This window comes from Phoxinus phoxinus (assembly GCF_949152265.1).
Source record: "Phoxinus phoxinus genome assembly, chromosome: 8".
Classification (NCBI taxonomy): Eukaryota; Metazoa; Chordata; class Actinopteri; order Cypriniformes; family Leuciscidae; genus Phoxinus; species Phoxinus phoxinus.
In genome coordinates this window covers 20,332,748-20,351,453 of record NC_136883.1, presented here as the reverse complement: position 1 = coordinate 20,351,453, position 18,706 = coordinate 20,332,748, and the positions used below count along the sequence as shown (strand labels likewise).

Below are 18,706 nucleotides of genomic sequence, written 5' to 3'. Positions count from 1 at the left end.
ATCTTTACAAAAAGTTTGGTCTATATGTGAGAACATAAGCATCACATCACAGAAATATTGAACCCATGTTTAGTTCATTTTATAAACGCTGCACTTTTAATATAAAATTGTATTTATAACTAAACTGGTGCGTTACATAAAAGAGTGGCAAATTAACAGCAGTCAGAAGTTTATCTGCTAAATACCACACAAAACATAAGAAACAGACGTGTTCTGTAGTTCAGGTTAGTTTCTGATGTTACACAATTGTGCTAAAGGACATATTGGTGCAAATAAAGGCCATAAATGAACTGAATAAAATCTCTAACAGATCATATCTACTCTTCCAATATACACAAGCATCAACAGTTTCAAAAATGAAAAACTACGACGTCATCCTAGCGCATCTATTTATCAGCTATGTCATTTATCAACATGTCCAGGTCACATTTCAACCCAAAATCATTTCAAAGGAAGAAAGACTAAATTAAATTTTACATTGAATCTTGTTTTCAAAAGCATGAAAAAAATTTGTTTTAACGGTATACGTTATGTAATGCCTACTAATTTTGTACTTTCTAATGTTTTTAAATCATACATTAAAGGCAGTGCATAGACTAGCAACCCATAAACTTTTACAACTAGCTTTCTAAAAACATTTAATTTTCCTGTATGCTAAATATAATTTCTTCATCTTGCTTGAAATGGGTGAAATGCGATCTGAGACCGTTCTCGGCTTGTTTCTAGGGATGCAATATTTAAATAAGGCTGTGTGTTTTACCATTCTCTTTTTTCCTTCCTAAAGTACACGTACACTACAAGTCATAGCTGCATGAATGTTGAACATGTAACAATTTTTCAAGCCCATAAAAACATTTTCAATATTCCAAAAAAATAAAATAAAAGTAGTAAGGCATGCAGTTTAACAATATTTTAAAAACTTACATTGAAATCACAGAATTCTCGAATTCTGTCAAACCCCCCCCCCCCCAGAAACTCAGGCAAGTATTTTTCATGTGTTGTTGACCACCTAAAGAATCCAAATACTGTTCGTTCACTGCAGTGACTGAGGAATACAGTGAAAATCTTCAAAATGTTGATGAACGCTTTGCGATGCATGTAGCTAAGCCATTCCAGTTCATGTTTGACTTCACAGAACTTATTAAATGGTACCTAAATTGTGCATTAAGTCATACAATACATATTCTGGAGCAAACCATCCAACAAAAGACACATAAATCAGGTTCTTCACGCCATTTCCAAGGAGGCAAACCCTTCAGCTTTGCTCAGAGGTAGTCATCCTCACTGGAGGCGGATGAAGAGTCTTCATCGGGATACACGGAGCCCTGGGAGCTGGCAGAGGGGGTGCGGCTCATTCGCCACAGCTGGGACGCGAAGGCCCGCCCCCAGCTACAGGGCCGACCAATAGGGCGCAGCAGACGCACCAGCTCCACCGCCTCACGCCAATCAAACGTTCACTTGCTGTGGCCGCGGGAGTTACGCTGCTTGCTCATGGTGGTCAACATCTGGCTAATGTAGGACGTCAACAGGTCATCCATTTTGTAGCCCTGTTATGAAGAAAACATTCACGAATGAAATCATTCATGAACCTCATTAAAAAAGTATGATGCAACTGTGCTGCTATTTGCCATTGTAGAGTTTCTCTCACCAGTGACGTCTCACACAGAAGTTTGCTGCCCTGAACCAGGTTCCCGATAGTGATGTGGAAGTACGTGTTCCCGCTGCTCCAGTTGGAAATCTTGGTGAAGGGATATGTGGTTAAAATATCCTGCGGATCAAGGAAAGAGGAAACACAAACATCACTGCACACTGGGATCAGTACGGAGAGCAAAAGCACTATTAAAGATAACTTGCTTGAAATAAAATAAATGTTACCTGAAATAATAAAATATATATATAAAAAACGAATAAAAATGACAAATGCACATACATTTAGTAAAACTAAATATAAAATAAAAGCATACAATAGTATGTATACAATTAATACTATAATAGTATATAAATAATACTAAAATAAAACATAGTTTCTAGTTGCCAAAGCAACATTTCTCATTTCCACAATTACTAATAAAAAAGACAAAACCAATCAACATAGTTACATTTATATATACATATATGTTGTGATTTACAAACATTATAAACATGTATTTTAGTTCCCCTCACTGAACAACAAATCCTTTAAATTTAACAGTATTCACAACTGAACAAGAATGAAAAATATAAGAACAAAACAAACATAAATTATATTTATTATAAATACCAAGCCTGAGTGAATTTCAATGCGAAACTGAAACTATCGGCATGTGAAAATACAAAAACATCATGGACTCACTTCCTCTCTCATTCGGCCCCAATCCAAATGTGTGCGCATGTTTTGTGTGCTGGACGTTAATTGCATTATATAAGTTGTCACAGTGCGTTTTAGACTATAAAAAAACGTTACTTAGTCAAAACAGCAAAAAGAGAAAGATAACACACCTTGTTCTTGGGGTCGATTAGGCTGACTCCATATTTGTTGATGGCTATCAACAGGATCTCTGGGAAGTGTGGCTCGGTGGTTTGCTACGGGAGCAAATATAAAAATATCAAGAGACTGATTGGTCCATCCAAAGAAAAAAAAGACATACTGAACACTGAGCTCCAAAAAGCTTATAGCAAAGTAGGAAAATGCCAGCTTTCCAAACCACAAGTCAATATGGCACAGTTACCTTCACTTCAAAAAAGGCTGAACCAAACGTGGGCCATTTGAAGATGAGCTTCAGAAACATCAGCTTGGCTTCCTCCCTTGATTTCCCAGCTTGTCTGTTGAAGAACGCCACAATCGACTGCAACACGAGGAGGAAATGATGAGGGCGAGCCAGTCGGATCATACAAATGATGTATATTTAGTCAATAGAACAGCCAAGAACATTGAAAGTGCGACACAAACCCTTTTCCAGTCGTCAGGCGAGAGCTGGCGGATCAGGTCCTGAGGAATCAGCTCCTTCAGCATCTTGGGAATACTGGGAAAGTGGGATTTGTCATCCTCAAATTTGACCCGGTAGATCAGAGCGCCGAGCTGGAAAACCTCTTCTCTGGAGCATTTGTGGTATCCACGGAGATACTTAGGAAGTTCCTTCACATCGGAAGTGTTATAAAGATAAGCTGATGTATATCATTCAGGCTTTTATCCCAGTGTCTGTGGTTTCATTATGCAGTGTTTGGATGTTTATGAAGCTCACCTGGTAATAATGGAAGATGGAGTCTGCGAAGGAGTCTTTGCCTGGGACTGTGATCGTCCACAGCTTCTTCATGAAAAACACCTGGTAGGTCAATGAAGGCACTATACCTGAACGTCAGAGGAAGAGCGTTTACTTACTGAGCATGCTTTCATTCTCCTACACTTTGGCAGTCTTACCAACCCCCAACATTCAAACAACTCCAAATGTAATGTTTTGTTAGTCCACATGAGAGAGGAAACCATAATTGTGCAGTGGAATTCCCGGTTGTACCTTCTTTAGCAGGTCTTGCTTTCTTGATCCAGTCTGTCAAATGGCGGACAAAGTCAAAGAAGAAATCCCCCTCAGGTACACTTATCACCTATAATGCGTTAGACGTGAAAGATTGTTCAAGGACAAAAGATTAAGGAACATGTGCTACATGAGCAGAATCCCACAGGTGCTGTTCTTGAGTGGCGTTTACCTTATCGGAGATCTTGACGAACAGACTGAAGCCTTCGGGTGATTTGAGCAGCAGTCTGGTGGAGATGTTCAGGCAGAAGTCTTTGGCCTTCGTGCTGGACTCCACCTCAAACGCCTGAAAACAGACACAGTCTGTCTCTACCCATCCCAAAGACCGCTTCCGACACTTCCAGATGCATTTAAAGGAATATTCCGGAAGGGTTTAACCCTATAACACCTAATGTATCATAGTGATGATCAATATGACCAAAATGATGCTGAAAAGCCTGTTCTACACAATCTACTACATGTCTTCTGTCGTCTGATTGACAGTTTATACTTTTATTAGCAAGTAAGAGGTATTTTAGTGTAATTCTAAAAACGTCCACCTTAAGGTCCACACGCGTTTGTATGCTGTGAAAGTAAATGTAAAAAAATAACTTTTATATTGCTAGTTATGTTTCATGAGGAAAACTTGCTGGACTGAAGCAACTTATGTTCACTTGATTATCCATACACATAAAAATCATGTTATATGCGAGTATCAAATATGATCCATCAGGCTTTTAATCAATGTTTATTTGACTATCCCTCAATCATCAATATATTGCATTGTTTCTCTGTTGATCATAAAACTAAGCATTTATATATCATCTAAGACATATTATTGGCAGATATAGAGCGACAACTGATGTTTATATACTGTAAGTAGTCGCTATACTGTTATAAAAATCTTGTTGATTTACATTAAGAGCGATAAGAATTTCATCTTACTTTTTGGTCATAAATATCAGCAACTGCTGTTAGGGCCTATGAATAAAAATGAGCTGTCTTTTTTCACCATATTCTCACGATATGATTCTATATAAGCCATAAACGCCTGATGTATGCATTTATTAAAGAAAAACCTTTTCAATTAATACGATTTTTACTTCTTGTCAGGCTTTACAGGGTTAAAAGCAAAAATGTGAAGAAGCTTTCATTTCTGACTTTAGCAGCATTCATAAAAAATTCTCAGTAGATCATCGTCACCTCTGAATCTCTGTCAAAACAGCAAGGTACCAATATGTTTGACGATGAGTCATAAGCATATGAAAGCATATCTCACCTCATCTGTGTCATCAGGAAAGTACACTTTATGAAAGATCTGTGTGGTCTTGTGCTGAATAGCCTCCACCTCGACCAGGTGAGGGGGATATTTTCGGGATCCGTTCCTGCACACAAACAAACACACGATGAGTCATTCACACTATAAAACTCCTCACACTGACGTCTCATATTCATCAGAACCATAAAGCATCACAAATAAATATGAAGGTAAAAGAATAGAGCATTTAGATGTGAATTTGAGAACTTTTACAATAAATAATTTGTACTTGCGCTAAAATTTACACTCACAGAAAGAATAAATGCAACTATGTACTACAAATTTGTGTCTGTCATTGTATTTACAGTGCTATGCATAAGTTTAGACACCCATGCTAAAGTTGCCTAAAAAGAGGAATAAAAAATCATCTTTTGGAAATTTATCTTAATGCCTTAATTTAAAAAATGAGGAAAAATCCAACCTTTAAGGACACCAATTTTCTTTGTGAATGAATAATGTATCGTTAAAAAATAAATGTTCTTCCTTAAAATACAGGGTGCATAAGTTTGGACACCCCTATGTTAAATTCCCATAGAGGCAGGCAGATTTTTATTTTTAAAGGCCAGTTACTTCATGGATCCAGGATACTCTGCATCCTGATAAAGTTCCCTTGGCCTTTGGGATTAAAATAGCCCCACATCATCACACACCCTTCACCATACCTGGAGATTGGCATGGTTTTATTTCAGTTAGCCTAACAGCTGGTTTGATTTGCATTGAAAGATGATCTTATGGAAAGTACCCCATGTCAATCTCCAGGTATGGTGAAGGGTGTGTGATGATGTGGGGCTATTTTAATCCCAAAGGCCAAGGGAACTTTATCAGGATGCAGAGTATCCTGGATCCATGAAGTAACTGGCCTTTAAAAATAAAAATCTGCCTGCCTCTATGGGAATTTAACATAGGGGTGTCCAGACTTATGCACCCTGTATTTTAAGGAAGAACATTTATTTTTTAACGATACATTATTCATTCACAAAGAAAATTGGTGTCCTTAAAGGTTGGAGTTTTCCTCATTTTTTAAATTAAGGCATTAAGATAAATTTCCAAAAGATGATTTTTTATTCCTCTTTTTAGGCAACTTTAGCATGGGTGTCTAAACTTATGCATAGCACTGTATGTGAATGGCATTTTACACATTGTGACTAGTCTGCTGTTTCAAATTTAGAATAGAGGTTTGTGACTATTGTCTGCGAGTACAAATCTCAACATTTAACTTCTGTTAAGCTGTGGGTGTAAATTTTAGCGTACAAGTACGAATATTTATTGTACAAGTTCTCAAATTCACATCTGCTCTCGAGTTTTGCTACTCTTGTACCTTCATACCATTGCTTCTGCCATGTTTTTTCACTCACACATCCTACTTAAGGGCTCAAAGAGTTTCCATAATTAACACAATCGTTGCTTTGTCGAATTTGGTGTTCATGTGCATTCATGTCGTAAATATGATCTTTCTGACATGACTTGAATGCACCATATGTCTGAGAGTTTATGTTGTCTTTGCTTCTCCAAAAGCAGTGAAATATCACCAGCTGATCAGGATAAGTTATATGAAGGAAGACAACAACTGTAACCATTCTAAACTGTCAAAGAATTGATATAATAAAATTAAGCAAAATAAATAAGCAGTTTTAGAAGTGCCCTTCTAATCCAGTTCAACAAACCAAATGCTTCTGACATGGACTAAAAGCTCCAAATTGGATATTAAGAAGTCTGATTGTACGTGAGGTGAGGGAGTGTTGTCACCGTAAAGCTTTCTGCAGTCTCTGCATGCAGTCAGGAGCCAACGGGTGATGTTTCTTCGACTGTAGAAACCTCTGGACGTGTGGTAAGAGGACGTTACTGGGAGGAAAGAGACCGGCACACAGCCAAAGCAACTCCCAGCCCTTCTCCTCACTGTACCTACACAAACAGACAAAACATTGCATTTAAACAATCATGAATGAGAGCGAGCTGAACATACAATACTGTGCAAAAGATTGTCATTAAAGGAACACGACGACTTTTTGGGACTTTATTCCCTGTATCCCCCAGAGTTAGATAAGTGTCTCATGTGACCTTGTTATTTGTACACGCTGTGACTATATTAAACATAACATGAAAAATAGGAAAATGTTGGCGTTATTTTGTCACTTATTAGGAGCAGTATGCTGGCTGGAGCCGTTTACCTCCAGTCTTTGTGCTAAGCTAGGCTAGCGGTGATTGCGTCAGACAGAGTTACGGCACGCACGGAGATGAAGAGGGTATGTATGGACTTATCTAACTCTGGGGGATACGGGGAATAAGCAAAAGTCCCAAAAAGTCGAAATTAAAACCTTCATTCTGCAAGGATGCATTCAATTGATCAAAAGTGACAGTAAATACTTTTATAATGTTAGAAAATATTTATATTTCAAATAAACGCTGTTCTTTTGAAAACTCTATATCTACCTAAGAATCCTAAAAAACTAAATTATCCACAAAAAATATCTGAAGCAGCACAACTGTTTTCTACATTGATAATAATAATAATTAGTGCTGGGCAACGATTAATCGCATCCAAAATAAAAGTTTGTGTTTACATAATATATGTGAGTGTACTGTGTATAATTATTTTGTATGTACAGTAGTCAAAATTTGAAGTGGATCAAAACCTTTCATTAAAGCTATACAAGAATTTTGAACAATACCCGTTCCTGTCTTAGGACAACTTTGATCAACCTTTTTTGATCCACTTCAAATGTTGACTACTGTATAAATACTCACATATGCATGTATATATTTAAGAAATATTTGCATGTATATACTGTATATATATTAATACATAATTTATATAATATATAAATATAAATAATTTACAGTATATATATATATATTTTTTTTTTTCTTCTTAAATATATACTTGCATGTGGGTGTATTTATATATACACAATAATTATACACAGTACAGACACATATATTATGTAAACAAACTTTTATTTTGGATGTGATTAATCGAGATTAATTGTTGCCCAGCACTAATAATAATAATTAAATGTTTCTTGAGCAAGAAATCAGCATATAATAATAATTTCTGAAGGATCATGTGACACTGAGTTATGATGCTGAAAATTCAGCTTTGCATCACAATAATAAATTACACTTTAAAATGTATGAAGCGGTCATTTTAAAACGGCTGAGCATTAGAGACTTCTTTCAAAACAGTAGTGGTCATTGGAAGAAATCACAGCGTCTGGCTATATTTGTAAAGGAGGGACATACTTGACGTGGTTGTCAGTCATTTGTTTGAGTATCTGGCAGAAGATCTCGTCTTTAAGAGGCTCCGCCTTCAGCGCACTCTCGAAGATCTGATCCGTGAGCTCGTTCACAGAACGTGTCCGTTTGGATGGATAATCGCCCATATATTTCATAATAGGTGCAGGAGAGCAGGTCAAGGATGATTAACGTTCAGAAAGAAGATAATACCCATGAACATCTAGTGTTAAAGTCCCCCTGCAGTCAATATTGTATCCATTAAAACTCATCTTTAATCATCAAAATGACATATTTAAAAAAAAAATCTTCATGTCTCAAAATAGCTTGAATGTAACTCTACACGCTTGCCTCATTTAGTATACGCAGTTCTGTGAATATGCAAATTAGCTCCGCCTCCACTCACTCGCACCAGCTCAGAGATCCACTCGTTGACGATCACACTTTAACGTGATTGGTTACAAGGTAGTTTGTGACGTCAGAAACACCAGTGATTTAAAACCGCGGCTTTTTGAGACTGTCTTTGGTTCACTGCCGTCTTAAGGAGAAAATATTCAGCAATGGTGTGAATTTACACATGGTTACACATTTAGACATAAACAACATTAAAAGCTTGATTTTCACCACAGCTGGACTTTAAGAACAACCAAATTACTCTCTAGCAAAAGAACATTTTTAATATTTAACATTTAAAATAAAGAAAATGTTAGGCTCCATGTTATATTGTAGCCTAAAATTATTTTGAAATAATATTTTGCATACAGAAAATAAAACTCAATTCGGACCCAGGTCATATTTCAGACAAATATAAATATATTGTGTGTGTGCTTTGTATCCAGAAAATAAAGCCTATTTCAAGGCGCAGGTCAGCCCAAAATATGAAGAACAACAAAGATATGAACATATATTTTTCATGCATCCCGGGTCTGAAGGATATCAATGAAAGCCATGCAGGCCTCCTGGGAAAGCTCCTCGTGGCCCACACACTTCTTCAGGAGGGCTTGTTTGATGGGTTCTCGAGTGCAGCTCCACAGTTTGTCCTTCCCGCGGTTCTTGGTGATCATCACTCTACTGAGAGTGTGTTTGGGAGGAGGCCTGGATGAGTGGAGAGGGTCCAGGGTCAATGAGGGTCATGTATAAGCAGTTAATTGTGTATATTCTTAGCTTTCTTTGTAAAATTAAATTGTATTTTCTTTAGAATAACCTGCAATGATGAATAGTGCACAATATAACCAGGGACATTTATAAAGAAAGTAAATGGGGGCAATTTTGTTTTGCCTTTAAAATCAAATCAAAGGTAAAGGCTTCCAGTAAGAGTCCTGATTGCAGCATAACAATGTATTTTATTATATAAAACAGCAAGAGACGATGTAGGGACAGAAGTGGTGTCTGTTCACCTGAAGTAGTCATATGAGAATTCCTCCAGAGTGTACGGCTTTATCCTCTCCCCCGACTCCGTTATAGGGACATGGGAAATCCGGATTGACTCCTGACGTTGGTCTGGTGTCATGGTAACCAAAGCCTGAGCCGTAAAGTCACAGAGAGTGCACGAGAGAGAGAGAGAGAGAGAGAGAGAGAGAGAGAGAGAGAGAGAGAGAGAGAGAGAGAGAGAGAGAGAGAGAGAGAGAGAGAGAGAGAGACAAGGCAACACAAGACAGGGACAGAGAATGTGAGAGGGTTTAAGTAGTGACATGAATCATACAAGACTGAAATGATAAATATGCAACGACCTCTGAACGTAATGTTTAAAAAAAATCAGTACCACGATTTCAGGTGCAGGTCTCACGACTGTGGGCAGCACATAAACACAGTCGGCAGGGAAATCTCCTTTCTGTTTGGTTCTGTCGTTGATCCCGTGGGCCCAGCCTGACGTCATGACCTGCTCGCCCGTGTCCTGGTCCAGCAGGATGAGGTCGCCTTTTAGGAAGCTCAGGAACGTCGAATCATCGCCAGCTAAACACGAGAAATGAGTTACATGAATGAAACTTACACGGCTGTGAGTGATGCTAAAGAAATGCCAGAAATAAAATAATTTATATTGTGACCAGAAAGGTTTATTTATTATTTTATAATATATTACAAAGTATTATTGTTATTTAATATAGAGAACAAGATAGTTATTCTTATTAAAATGTGCTTAATTGTCATGAAAAAAAATGACACAAACATAAATCTAAATGGTCCTAAAATGGACTTTGTTTATGCATAGAAAAAATTATTTCATATTTTCTTGGTAACATCTTACAATAACATCTCCTTTGTCAGCATTAGTCAATGTATTAACTAATATGAACTAACAGTGAGCAATATATTTTTTACCACATTTATTCATTTGTGTTAATGTTAGTTAATAAGATTAGTGCACTGTGAACTATTATTATCAAATATAACTTTCTATTTTAAAAATGTAGTAGTAAATCTCGAAATGAACATTGACTGATATTAATAAGTGCTGTAGAGGTATTGTTAATTGTTAGTTCTAGTAAACTATGTTAACATATGAAACCTTATTGTAAAGTGTTACCATTTTCTTTTGATTTCGAACTAAAATATAATCTGGGTCCTAAATAGGCTTGATTTTCTTTTTACAAAATTGTTTTGTAAATTGGTCTTTGACCCTGAGCTTCGGCCTGATATTAGACTTTATGTTCATATAAAATAAAATGTAATATTATTTTGGGCTAAAGTATGACATAAGCCTTAAAATAGGCTTTATTTTTTATGCAAAAATTATTTAGATTTTGGTCTGAAATATATAATTATACATAATGAAAGATATAATTATATATATATTTCTTTCTGGGCACTAAAATAAGCTTTATTTTCTTTATGCAAAATATAATTTCTTCATTTTTGGCTGAAATTTAATCTGGTCATGTATTTTAAAGATTAATTTGTTTAAAGGGGGGGTAAAATACCAGGTTTCAGTCAATCTCATGTTAATCTTGAGTACCTATAGAGTAATAGTGCGTCCTTCATATCTCCAAAAAGTCTTTAGTTTCATCATATTTATAAAATAAAAATACAGCTTTCCGATTCTATCCGGAAAAAGCCGAGGTCCTTGATTCTGGGCGTGGGCGGAGCTATAGAGTCAAGCGGGAGCATCCACAACATACAAACTGCATCCACTGTTCCAGTAACACTGGGTTCTTTGGGAAGCTGAACAAGGTAAACTTTCCCTCACATCCCAAAACACACTTTTTTGGAGACATTCTTGACATCAACCATTCCTATTTAGCGCTGCTGATAATGATTTCCGGTAGTAGCGCGTCGATGCATAGATATTATATAGAGATATATGATGTCTATGCGTCGATGAGCGCGGTCTTTCTCTCCTCTGGTCGACGTGTGCGTGAACGCGCTTTTCCAAGAGCAATGCTCATATAAGGAGTTCCACTCTGGTCTACGTCATTAGATCTACGACAGAAAAAAACCAGCCGAAACGTGTTGCAACCCGGAAGTATGATTTTCAGCACAGAAATTCTCTGTTATTCGTTCAAAATAACTTTTCAAACTTTGGCCATTATTAGCATGAGAATCCATCTCTTTAACACTGTAAACAACTCTGAATACATGAAACACCATTGTACCCCCCCTTTAAATTAAAGAAAAAGAGTGTAAAAGTCCATTGATACGATGTGTTTGTGCTTCTTTAACCTGGACTGGGGTTGTCCTGTAAGGCCACAACAAACTTGGATCTCTTCCTGAGACCCTCTAGGAAGGTGACCACCAGGTCCCGGATGTCCTCTGCATTGTTAGAGGTGAACGTGTACTCCTCTGCTTTGATGGTGGCTAACGTGAAGCTCTGGGCCTGAAGCTTCCCCCCTCTGGAAAACACAGAGGCTCTTATCTTCACAGCTCAAATCATATCAAACCTCCAAACAAGACTCAGTGAAACCCGTACTTGCTGCTGGACACACCGGTGATCTCTGGGAAAGAAAGCTCCAAAAGAACCTGCTCTTGCTCGTCCACAAAGTAAACGCCTGTCCAGTTTACAGCCACTATCACGTCATTCTTGGGTAGGCTAGGACCTTCAAACAGATGCAATATATCAAACCATCTGTAAACATGCAGAACAAAACACAAGAACCTTCATTTGTGACATAAATGTGCAAGAAATACCTGAGAATTTAAAGGCCTCGTAGAATCTTGAGAATAACAAAGGCCACTTATAGCGAGCAAAATCCACGACTTCCTCCTTCACTTTCTGAGGGTCCACCCTCTTCTGAGTGTAGATTCCCTACACACACACACACACAACACAATGTGTTACTAACAACGCTAACATTTTACAAACTAACTAACAACGCGCAATACATTTGTTAGTTTTTATGAATCTTTAAAATTCATTGTTAGTTTATGTTAGCTGAGGATCATTAAATAATATTAACAGACATAAATGTAGATTTTAATAATGTAGTAAATGTATTTTTCATTGTTAGTTCTCGTAAACTATTATAGTTAACTAATGTTAACAAATGGAACCTTATTGTAAGGCGTTTCCTCTAAAAACTGAATTGATTGTAGTGTGACAATTCAAATACATCACGATGACTGAGTTCAGAACGGCATACCTACTACTTTGAAGGAATATGGTCATTGAAATATGACCTGGAGATGTTCTTGAAAAGTATTTTTTCTCGACTGGACGCCACTTGCTGAATGCAATTAGTGAAATCATGTGGCACAATATAGCACATTACTCTTTAAAACATTTGTCATGTCATACTGCATGCTATTTAAAAAAAAAAGCAGGTAGCATACAATACTGAATATACAACGAGTATGCAGTAGACTAGTCTTCCATTCCAGATATCACATCTAAGACCTGGACACACCAAGAATGATAACTATAAATGCTAAAGCTCTTTAAAGCAGGATGGATTCTGATTGGCTGGCAATGTTTTATCATTTATCATCTGGAAAAAATCATTGTTAAAGTGATTCTAACTATTGTTTCTCTGTCCCATCATTATTATAATTGTGGTGTGGACTCTGAAATTCTTTTTCATTCAGAGTGATTTTTACAACTATAACTTTAGCAATAACGTCATAGCTATCATCCTTGGTTAGAAGGATAGTTCACCCAAAAAGGAAAATTCTGTCATCATTTCCTCAAACTCATAAAGGTTTGGAACAACTTGAGGATGTTTCTTCTTCTGAACACAAAATAAGACATTTTGAACAATATGGGTAACCAAAAATATGGAAAATAATAATACTATGGAACTCAATGGGGTCCATCAACTGTTTGGTTACCGACATTCTTCAAAATATCTTCTTTTGTGTTCAGCAGAAGAAAGAAATTCATACAGGTTTGGAACAACTTGAGGGTGAGTAAATGATGACATAATATATATTTTTGGGTGAACTATCCCTTTAAGTCTATTCATGTGACTGTTGAGATGAACTTTTGCCACCTTTTTGTGTGCAGCCATTATGAGCTGTGCCCATCTCTCCACGGTTTTGGCCGAGCTGATCTCTCTGTCCGGGATGTAGGATGGAATAAGACTTAACAGGCGTTCCACAAGAATCTCAGAGCCGTAGTCCACGTAGTACTGTTGCGACGCCAGCTCCGCTAGATCCTCCTCCACCCGGAAGAAACAAGATGCAGAAAGAGTGCAAGAAAAATAGATGTGCGAAGACAAATAAAGAGAAAGAGAATATTTCCTCCTTAGAAATATAGTGCGAATGATAACTCGATTTATTGGCTTGTTTTCTGTGTCTGAGGTTCATACCCGATCACAGCGGTATTCGCCAAACTTGACGCCACGCACGATCTGCTGGTAGACGAGGTTTGTAGCGACGGCGTCCTCCGCTGGGTCGTGCCAGGGTGTGAATATCTCCTTCCTGAAGAACAACCTCCAGGGGGCGTTGCGCTCCTGAGCACCCTGCTCTTTAGCGTACTGCTCACACTGGGAAACGGCGTCCATCACGTGATCATTACCGCTGCCCAGAGAGGAAACCTGACACAAATAGAGTCCAAAAAAAGCTTTCTTAAACCCTGTTAAACCTGACATATAAAATAACAGCCAGAATATATGTTTATTGAAACTAAAAACAAAATATTTGTAAAAATCTAAAAGAAAAAATCGGTACAATATACTAAGAATATGGAGGAGAAGAACACCTGAATTTTATTAAGCACAAAAGAAACAAGCAATTTAGTGCAGATGCTGATATTTATATGGCCAAAAAGTAAGATTCTGATAGCTTGTAATATAAATCAGTGAGATCTTTATAAAAGTATAGCAAGTACTTGCAAAAAATGCATATAAATATCAGCTGTCATTCTGTTTCTGCCAATAATATTCTTAGTAAAATATTTAAATGTTATATTTAAATATAAATATTTAAAATATTCAATTTTACGATCAAACCTTTATAGTTTTAAAACATATAATGCAATGCAATGATGATTAAGGGACGAACAAATAAAGGTTCCTGATAGATTATATTTGATTCTCACATTTTAACATGATTTTTCTAAATAAAATAAAATAAAAAAAGATGCATGGACAATCAAGTAAACCTAAGTTGCTTTAGTCCAGTAATTTTCCTCCTGAAATATTACTAGCAATATAAAAGTTATTATTATGTTTACTTAATAAAAATCAGTAAAGACAAGTGAACGTTTTTACAATTACACTAAAAGGCCTCTTAGTTGCTAATAAAAGTATAAACTATCAATCGGACAATAGAAGGCATGAAGTAGATTGTGTGCAGCAGGTTTTCCACAACTTTTGATCATGTTGATCATTTAGAAGCCTTAGAAATGTGCGTATTGAATATGATACAGTGGTTTCATAGGGTTAAATGAACAACAGAACACAATAACTGAACCAAACCGATCTTGGTTGTGAGTGCGTGTACCTTATCAAACAGAGCAATGTAGAGCGAGAAGCCGAACCGATCCTGAAGGCTGATCTTGTCGGACAGTGCGTTGCAGAGCTCCATGGCTGTGGTCGCGGAGTCCGTCAACAGTGTTTTTGTGGTTCCGTCCATAAACGTCACAGGGAGCATTATCGGCTTCTTTGATTTTGTGGCCTTGGATAAAATTGTGAAAAGAAGACATCACATGGACTGCTTTTATTGTGCCTGGAGTTTGACAGAGTCACTAATAATAGGGGAAAAAGCAGCAGAACTATACTGGTTAATAATAGAGCAGATATCATCAGTAAAATCAGTTATTGATACCTGAAGCTCTAGCCAGGATGGTGGTTGTGTTCTTGTTCCGTTCACAAACGTTCTCCTTAGTCTCTCCTCACAATAGGGAGCGTAACCCGGGGGACCCTCACTGATGAAGTTCCTCAGGTACTACAGGAAGACATACTGAACTGTCAATAATCATAATCGGTCAGAATTAACCACCGGAAACTCACTGGAGCGATTTACTCATTTGTTCCCTTGTTTTAAGTAAATTGTGTGCACAATATAATAATGTTGTTATATAAAAACTTTTTTTTTTTGGCATTACATTTTTGTTAATTATAAAAAATGATATTGATTACAATATTCAAATTTAATTGGTTTACAAAAACTAACGAGGCTTTGATTTTTAGTGTTGTAAGGCTTTGAGCAAGAACGTACCACAGAGAAGCCTTCAGACCAAAGTGTAAGTAATTTAATGCTTATAGTTTAGGCCAGAATCGATTTACTTTACCTAACCTGAGAATAATAAATAATAAGGTTAAAGGTGTTATACACACCGGTGCAAAACAGTAGATGACAGATATATATTTCAAATAATTTTTTAATGTAGCTTAATGAAACTTTAGAGAGTGTCAGAAGCTGCTTTCACATTAAAATGTATTGGTTTTGGCAAACATATTGGCAAGGAACATATTGGCAAAGTCAAAGCATATAATACATTTTGACAGCAGTGACATTTTTTAACCTTGAAAACTCACAATGCAATTTTTCTCACTATTTCAAGTAAAAAAAAGTCTCACTATTTAAAAGTTAAAAAAGAAAAGAAAATACATCTTCAATATCAATTCTTGAGTCTCTGGTGGTCAAATAAATGTACCCACATATTAGTAAGTACCTAAATATTTACCAGAAATGATTAAAGTATTTGTCTGTGGTTGAAATATTACAGATGCACCGACCACAGATAAAGCTACATGTAAGAAGAGGAAACGAGAAGAGAAGATCATGTGAAGAGTGACAAAAGAAAAGAGTTTATAAATAAGCAGCATTTCTCACCTTCACAAACTTCTCGGATGGAGCGAAGCAGCCGACACACAGAGACATGAGGATCCAGCCGCGGGCGTGACTGCTTTTAGAGGGATTCTGGGTCAGCTGCTTACAGATCTGACAGTAGATCTCATCTCTGGAAGAAACAGCGGGAAGAGGATTATTTAAAATCAACATGATTTATAAGCCAGCGTTTTCCTCATAGGGACCTAATGTCCTTACAAGGTCAAAGAATACCTGGGTAGGGAATACCTGAACCACACACACACACAAAAAAAATAATATATATCATATATATTTATTTATTTATCTATAAATTTGTGTGTGTGTGTGTGTGTGTATATACATTTCTTGGGTGATTAAATGTATCTTATATTTTTTCATGTCCAGTGTCTGACCTCAAGCCTGGGCGAAGGATGCCGTTGCCGATGATGAAGTGTAGCTTCTCCAGATTGGATGTGGGTCGGTCCTCCAGCATGCTGTTTCCATGGACTGTGTATTCACCATCATTCAGACGCTTCGTCACCTAGAGAGAAAAAAAGAGGAAAATACTTTAAATCAGGATCAGGTTTGAAATTAACTAAATACATCAGATAAAGCACTTGAAATATAAAATAGATTTGTTGGAAATATTTTTTTTTAAATGCAATTTAAAAAAGCCACAACAAAGATGGAAATGTATTTGAATGAATGAATGAAGCATTTATATAGCAACTGTACACTCATTTAAATGAACATGTTAAAAAGTCAAGTTTAAAAGAAGTTTAATAGCTATAGTACAGTAGATGTCAATGTTACTAAATCGATCAGTCTTCTTTAAAGTCAAGATGTTTTGTTTCTGAGGAAGCTGGTTGGTTATTCTTTTTAAACTTTAACTTTATACAAATTACAAACAATGAGCTAAACATTAATTGATAATAGCAGTGGCCCAGCATGCATGATGGAGAAATAGAAATAGAAGAAAACAATTGGCTTTGGCTTGGCTATTAAACATCTAGGGAGTAAGAAGGGGGACATCAGGCTAGACGTGATAATTGTCACCATTAAACACTGAAAAAGTAGGAGACTTAAATAAAAGGTTCAGCAGGGGAATGGGTCCAAATTCCATACAGATCAGTTCATTTTTAATTAATTCATCAAGATGCATAATAAATGTCATGTGTCCATTTAAAGACAGATCTAAGGTTTCGTATCCAGTGACACACTTTTGGCGGTTGTGGTTTCATCCAGTAAAAAAAAAAAAAAATAGTTATTTCACATCTGTTTGGTGGAAGGAAAGTTCATGACTCCTAATAACCTCCTTTGCTGACAGGGGAATGAATATCTGCATAGCAGTGGCTCATACCTGTGAAATCAATGTCTTCAGAGGGTCACCGAGTTCAAAAACCAAGAGAGCTTGTGGAAAGAAAGGAATAAGGAAGCGTACCATGATAAAATCACCATGGTAACAGCATCACTCACCTCCTCTGTAATCTTCGACTTCTTCTTCAGGGTGAGCGACACCAGCTTGTGACGCACACTGCTCTTTTTGTGACTGTCAATGTGAGTGTTCTGTAAGAGATGGATGCATTAAGTGACTTATAAATCATTAATGTTGCCGCATTTATCTCAGTGTATTAGTAATCTTCTACTTTGTCTCCAGTACCTCTCCTTCTCCCTGCAGAGCCTGCAGCTCTCTCTTGTAGGTTTTCTTGCCAAGCGTCTCGTAGATCTTGGTCATGACGGGAATCTTCTCGCTGCCGTCGCTGATGGCCGTGTGGTATTTGGGCTCTGGAAGGTCACCCATGAACCGGAGAATCGTGATCCACGCGGCCAGAGCAGCCTGCAGGACGACGAGTACACAAGCATTTATATACAAACTATTAAATCTCATTCATATCATATCAAATTATTCATATATCAAGTTATTCAAGTCATCATGCATACAAGTCTTTCACAAGTTAGTAAAAATATTCAATATTTAGATAATATTTATAAAAAAACATTGAAATGTATATACGTTCTTATACTATACATATTTAAAAAAATCTATTTATATATAATTGGTATGTAATTTAATATATACTACAGTACATGTAAATATTTTAAATATATTATATATTTAAATATTCAGTATTTTGCTGTTTATATTTGATTTATTCTAACAATATTCTTTAAAGGTTTCATTAGTTAACATTAGATAACATGAACTAAGAATGAACAATACTTCTACAGCATTTATTAATCTTAGTTCATATTAATTTCAACATTTACTAATACATTACAAAAAAAACTAACATGAACAAACAATGAACAACAGTATTTTTATAACATTAACAAAGATTAATAACTACTGTAACAAATGTGTAGTCATTTTCAATTACTAAATAATATTGAATATATACGTATATTTGTCACATATTGTTATACATATATTATACACACATATATATATATATATATATATATGTGTGTGTGTGTATAAATATAT

The 18,706-nt window shown here is 36.4% G+C and overlaps 1 protein-coding gene across 2 annotated transcripts in view; it reads right to left on the bottom strand.

Annotated features, from left to right (window-relative positions):
- Positions 1-6: 6 nt before the first annotated feature.
- Positions 7-18,706, bottom strand: part of myo7aa (myosin VIIAa) — a 41,240-nt gene continuing 22,540 nt past the window's right edge. For both annotated transcript variants that reach the window (XM_079620448.1, XM_079620449.1), the window contains 25 exons: positions 17,882-18,058; positions 17,698-17,787; positions 16,635-16,762; positions 16,246-16,372; positions 15,235-15,354; positions 14,911-15,084; positions 13,776-14,003; positions 13,458-13,625; positions 12,160-12,277; positions 11,942-12,068; positions 11,695-11,864; positions 9,800-9,990; positions 9,435-9,559; positions 8,975-9,132; positions 8,047-8,200; positions 6,553-6,708; positions 4,768-4,873; positions 3,682-3,795; positions 3,492-3,579; positions 3,222-3,328; positions 2,930-3,115; positions 2,709-2,825; positions 2,479-2,562; positions 1,649-1,768; positions 7-1,547 (listed from right to left, as the gene is read on the bottom strand). In XM_079620448.1, coding sequence (XP_079476574.1) covers positions 1,455-1,547; positions 1,649-1,768; positions 2,479-2,562; positions 2,709-2,825; positions 2,930-3,115; positions 3,222-3,328; positions 3,492-3,579; positions 3,682-3,795; positions 4,768-4,873; positions 6,553-6,708; positions 8,047-8,200; positions 8,975-9,132; positions 9,435-9,559; positions 9,800-9,990; positions 11,695-11,864; positions 11,942-12,068; positions 12,160-12,277; positions 13,458-13,625; positions 13,776-14,003; positions 14,911-15,084; positions 15,235-15,354; positions 16,246-16,372; positions 16,635-16,762; positions 17,698-17,787; positions 17,882-18,058 — 3,426 coding nt within the window. In that variant the 3' untranslated portion in view covers positions 7-1,454. The remainder of the gene's footprint in view (positions 1,548-1,648; positions 1,769-2,478; positions 2,563-2,708; positions 2,826-2,929; positions 3,116-3,221; positions 3,329-3,491; positions 3,580-3,681; positions 3,796-4,767; positions 4,874-6,552; positions 6,709-8,046; positions 8,201-8,974; positions 9,133-9,434; positions 9,560-9,799; positions 9,991-11,694; positions 11,865-11,941; positions 12,069-12,159; positions 12,278-13,457; positions 13,626-13,775; positions 14,004-14,910; positions 15,085-15,234; positions 15,355-16,245; positions 16,373-16,634; positions 16,763-17,697; positions 17,788-17,881; positions 18,059-18,706) is intronic.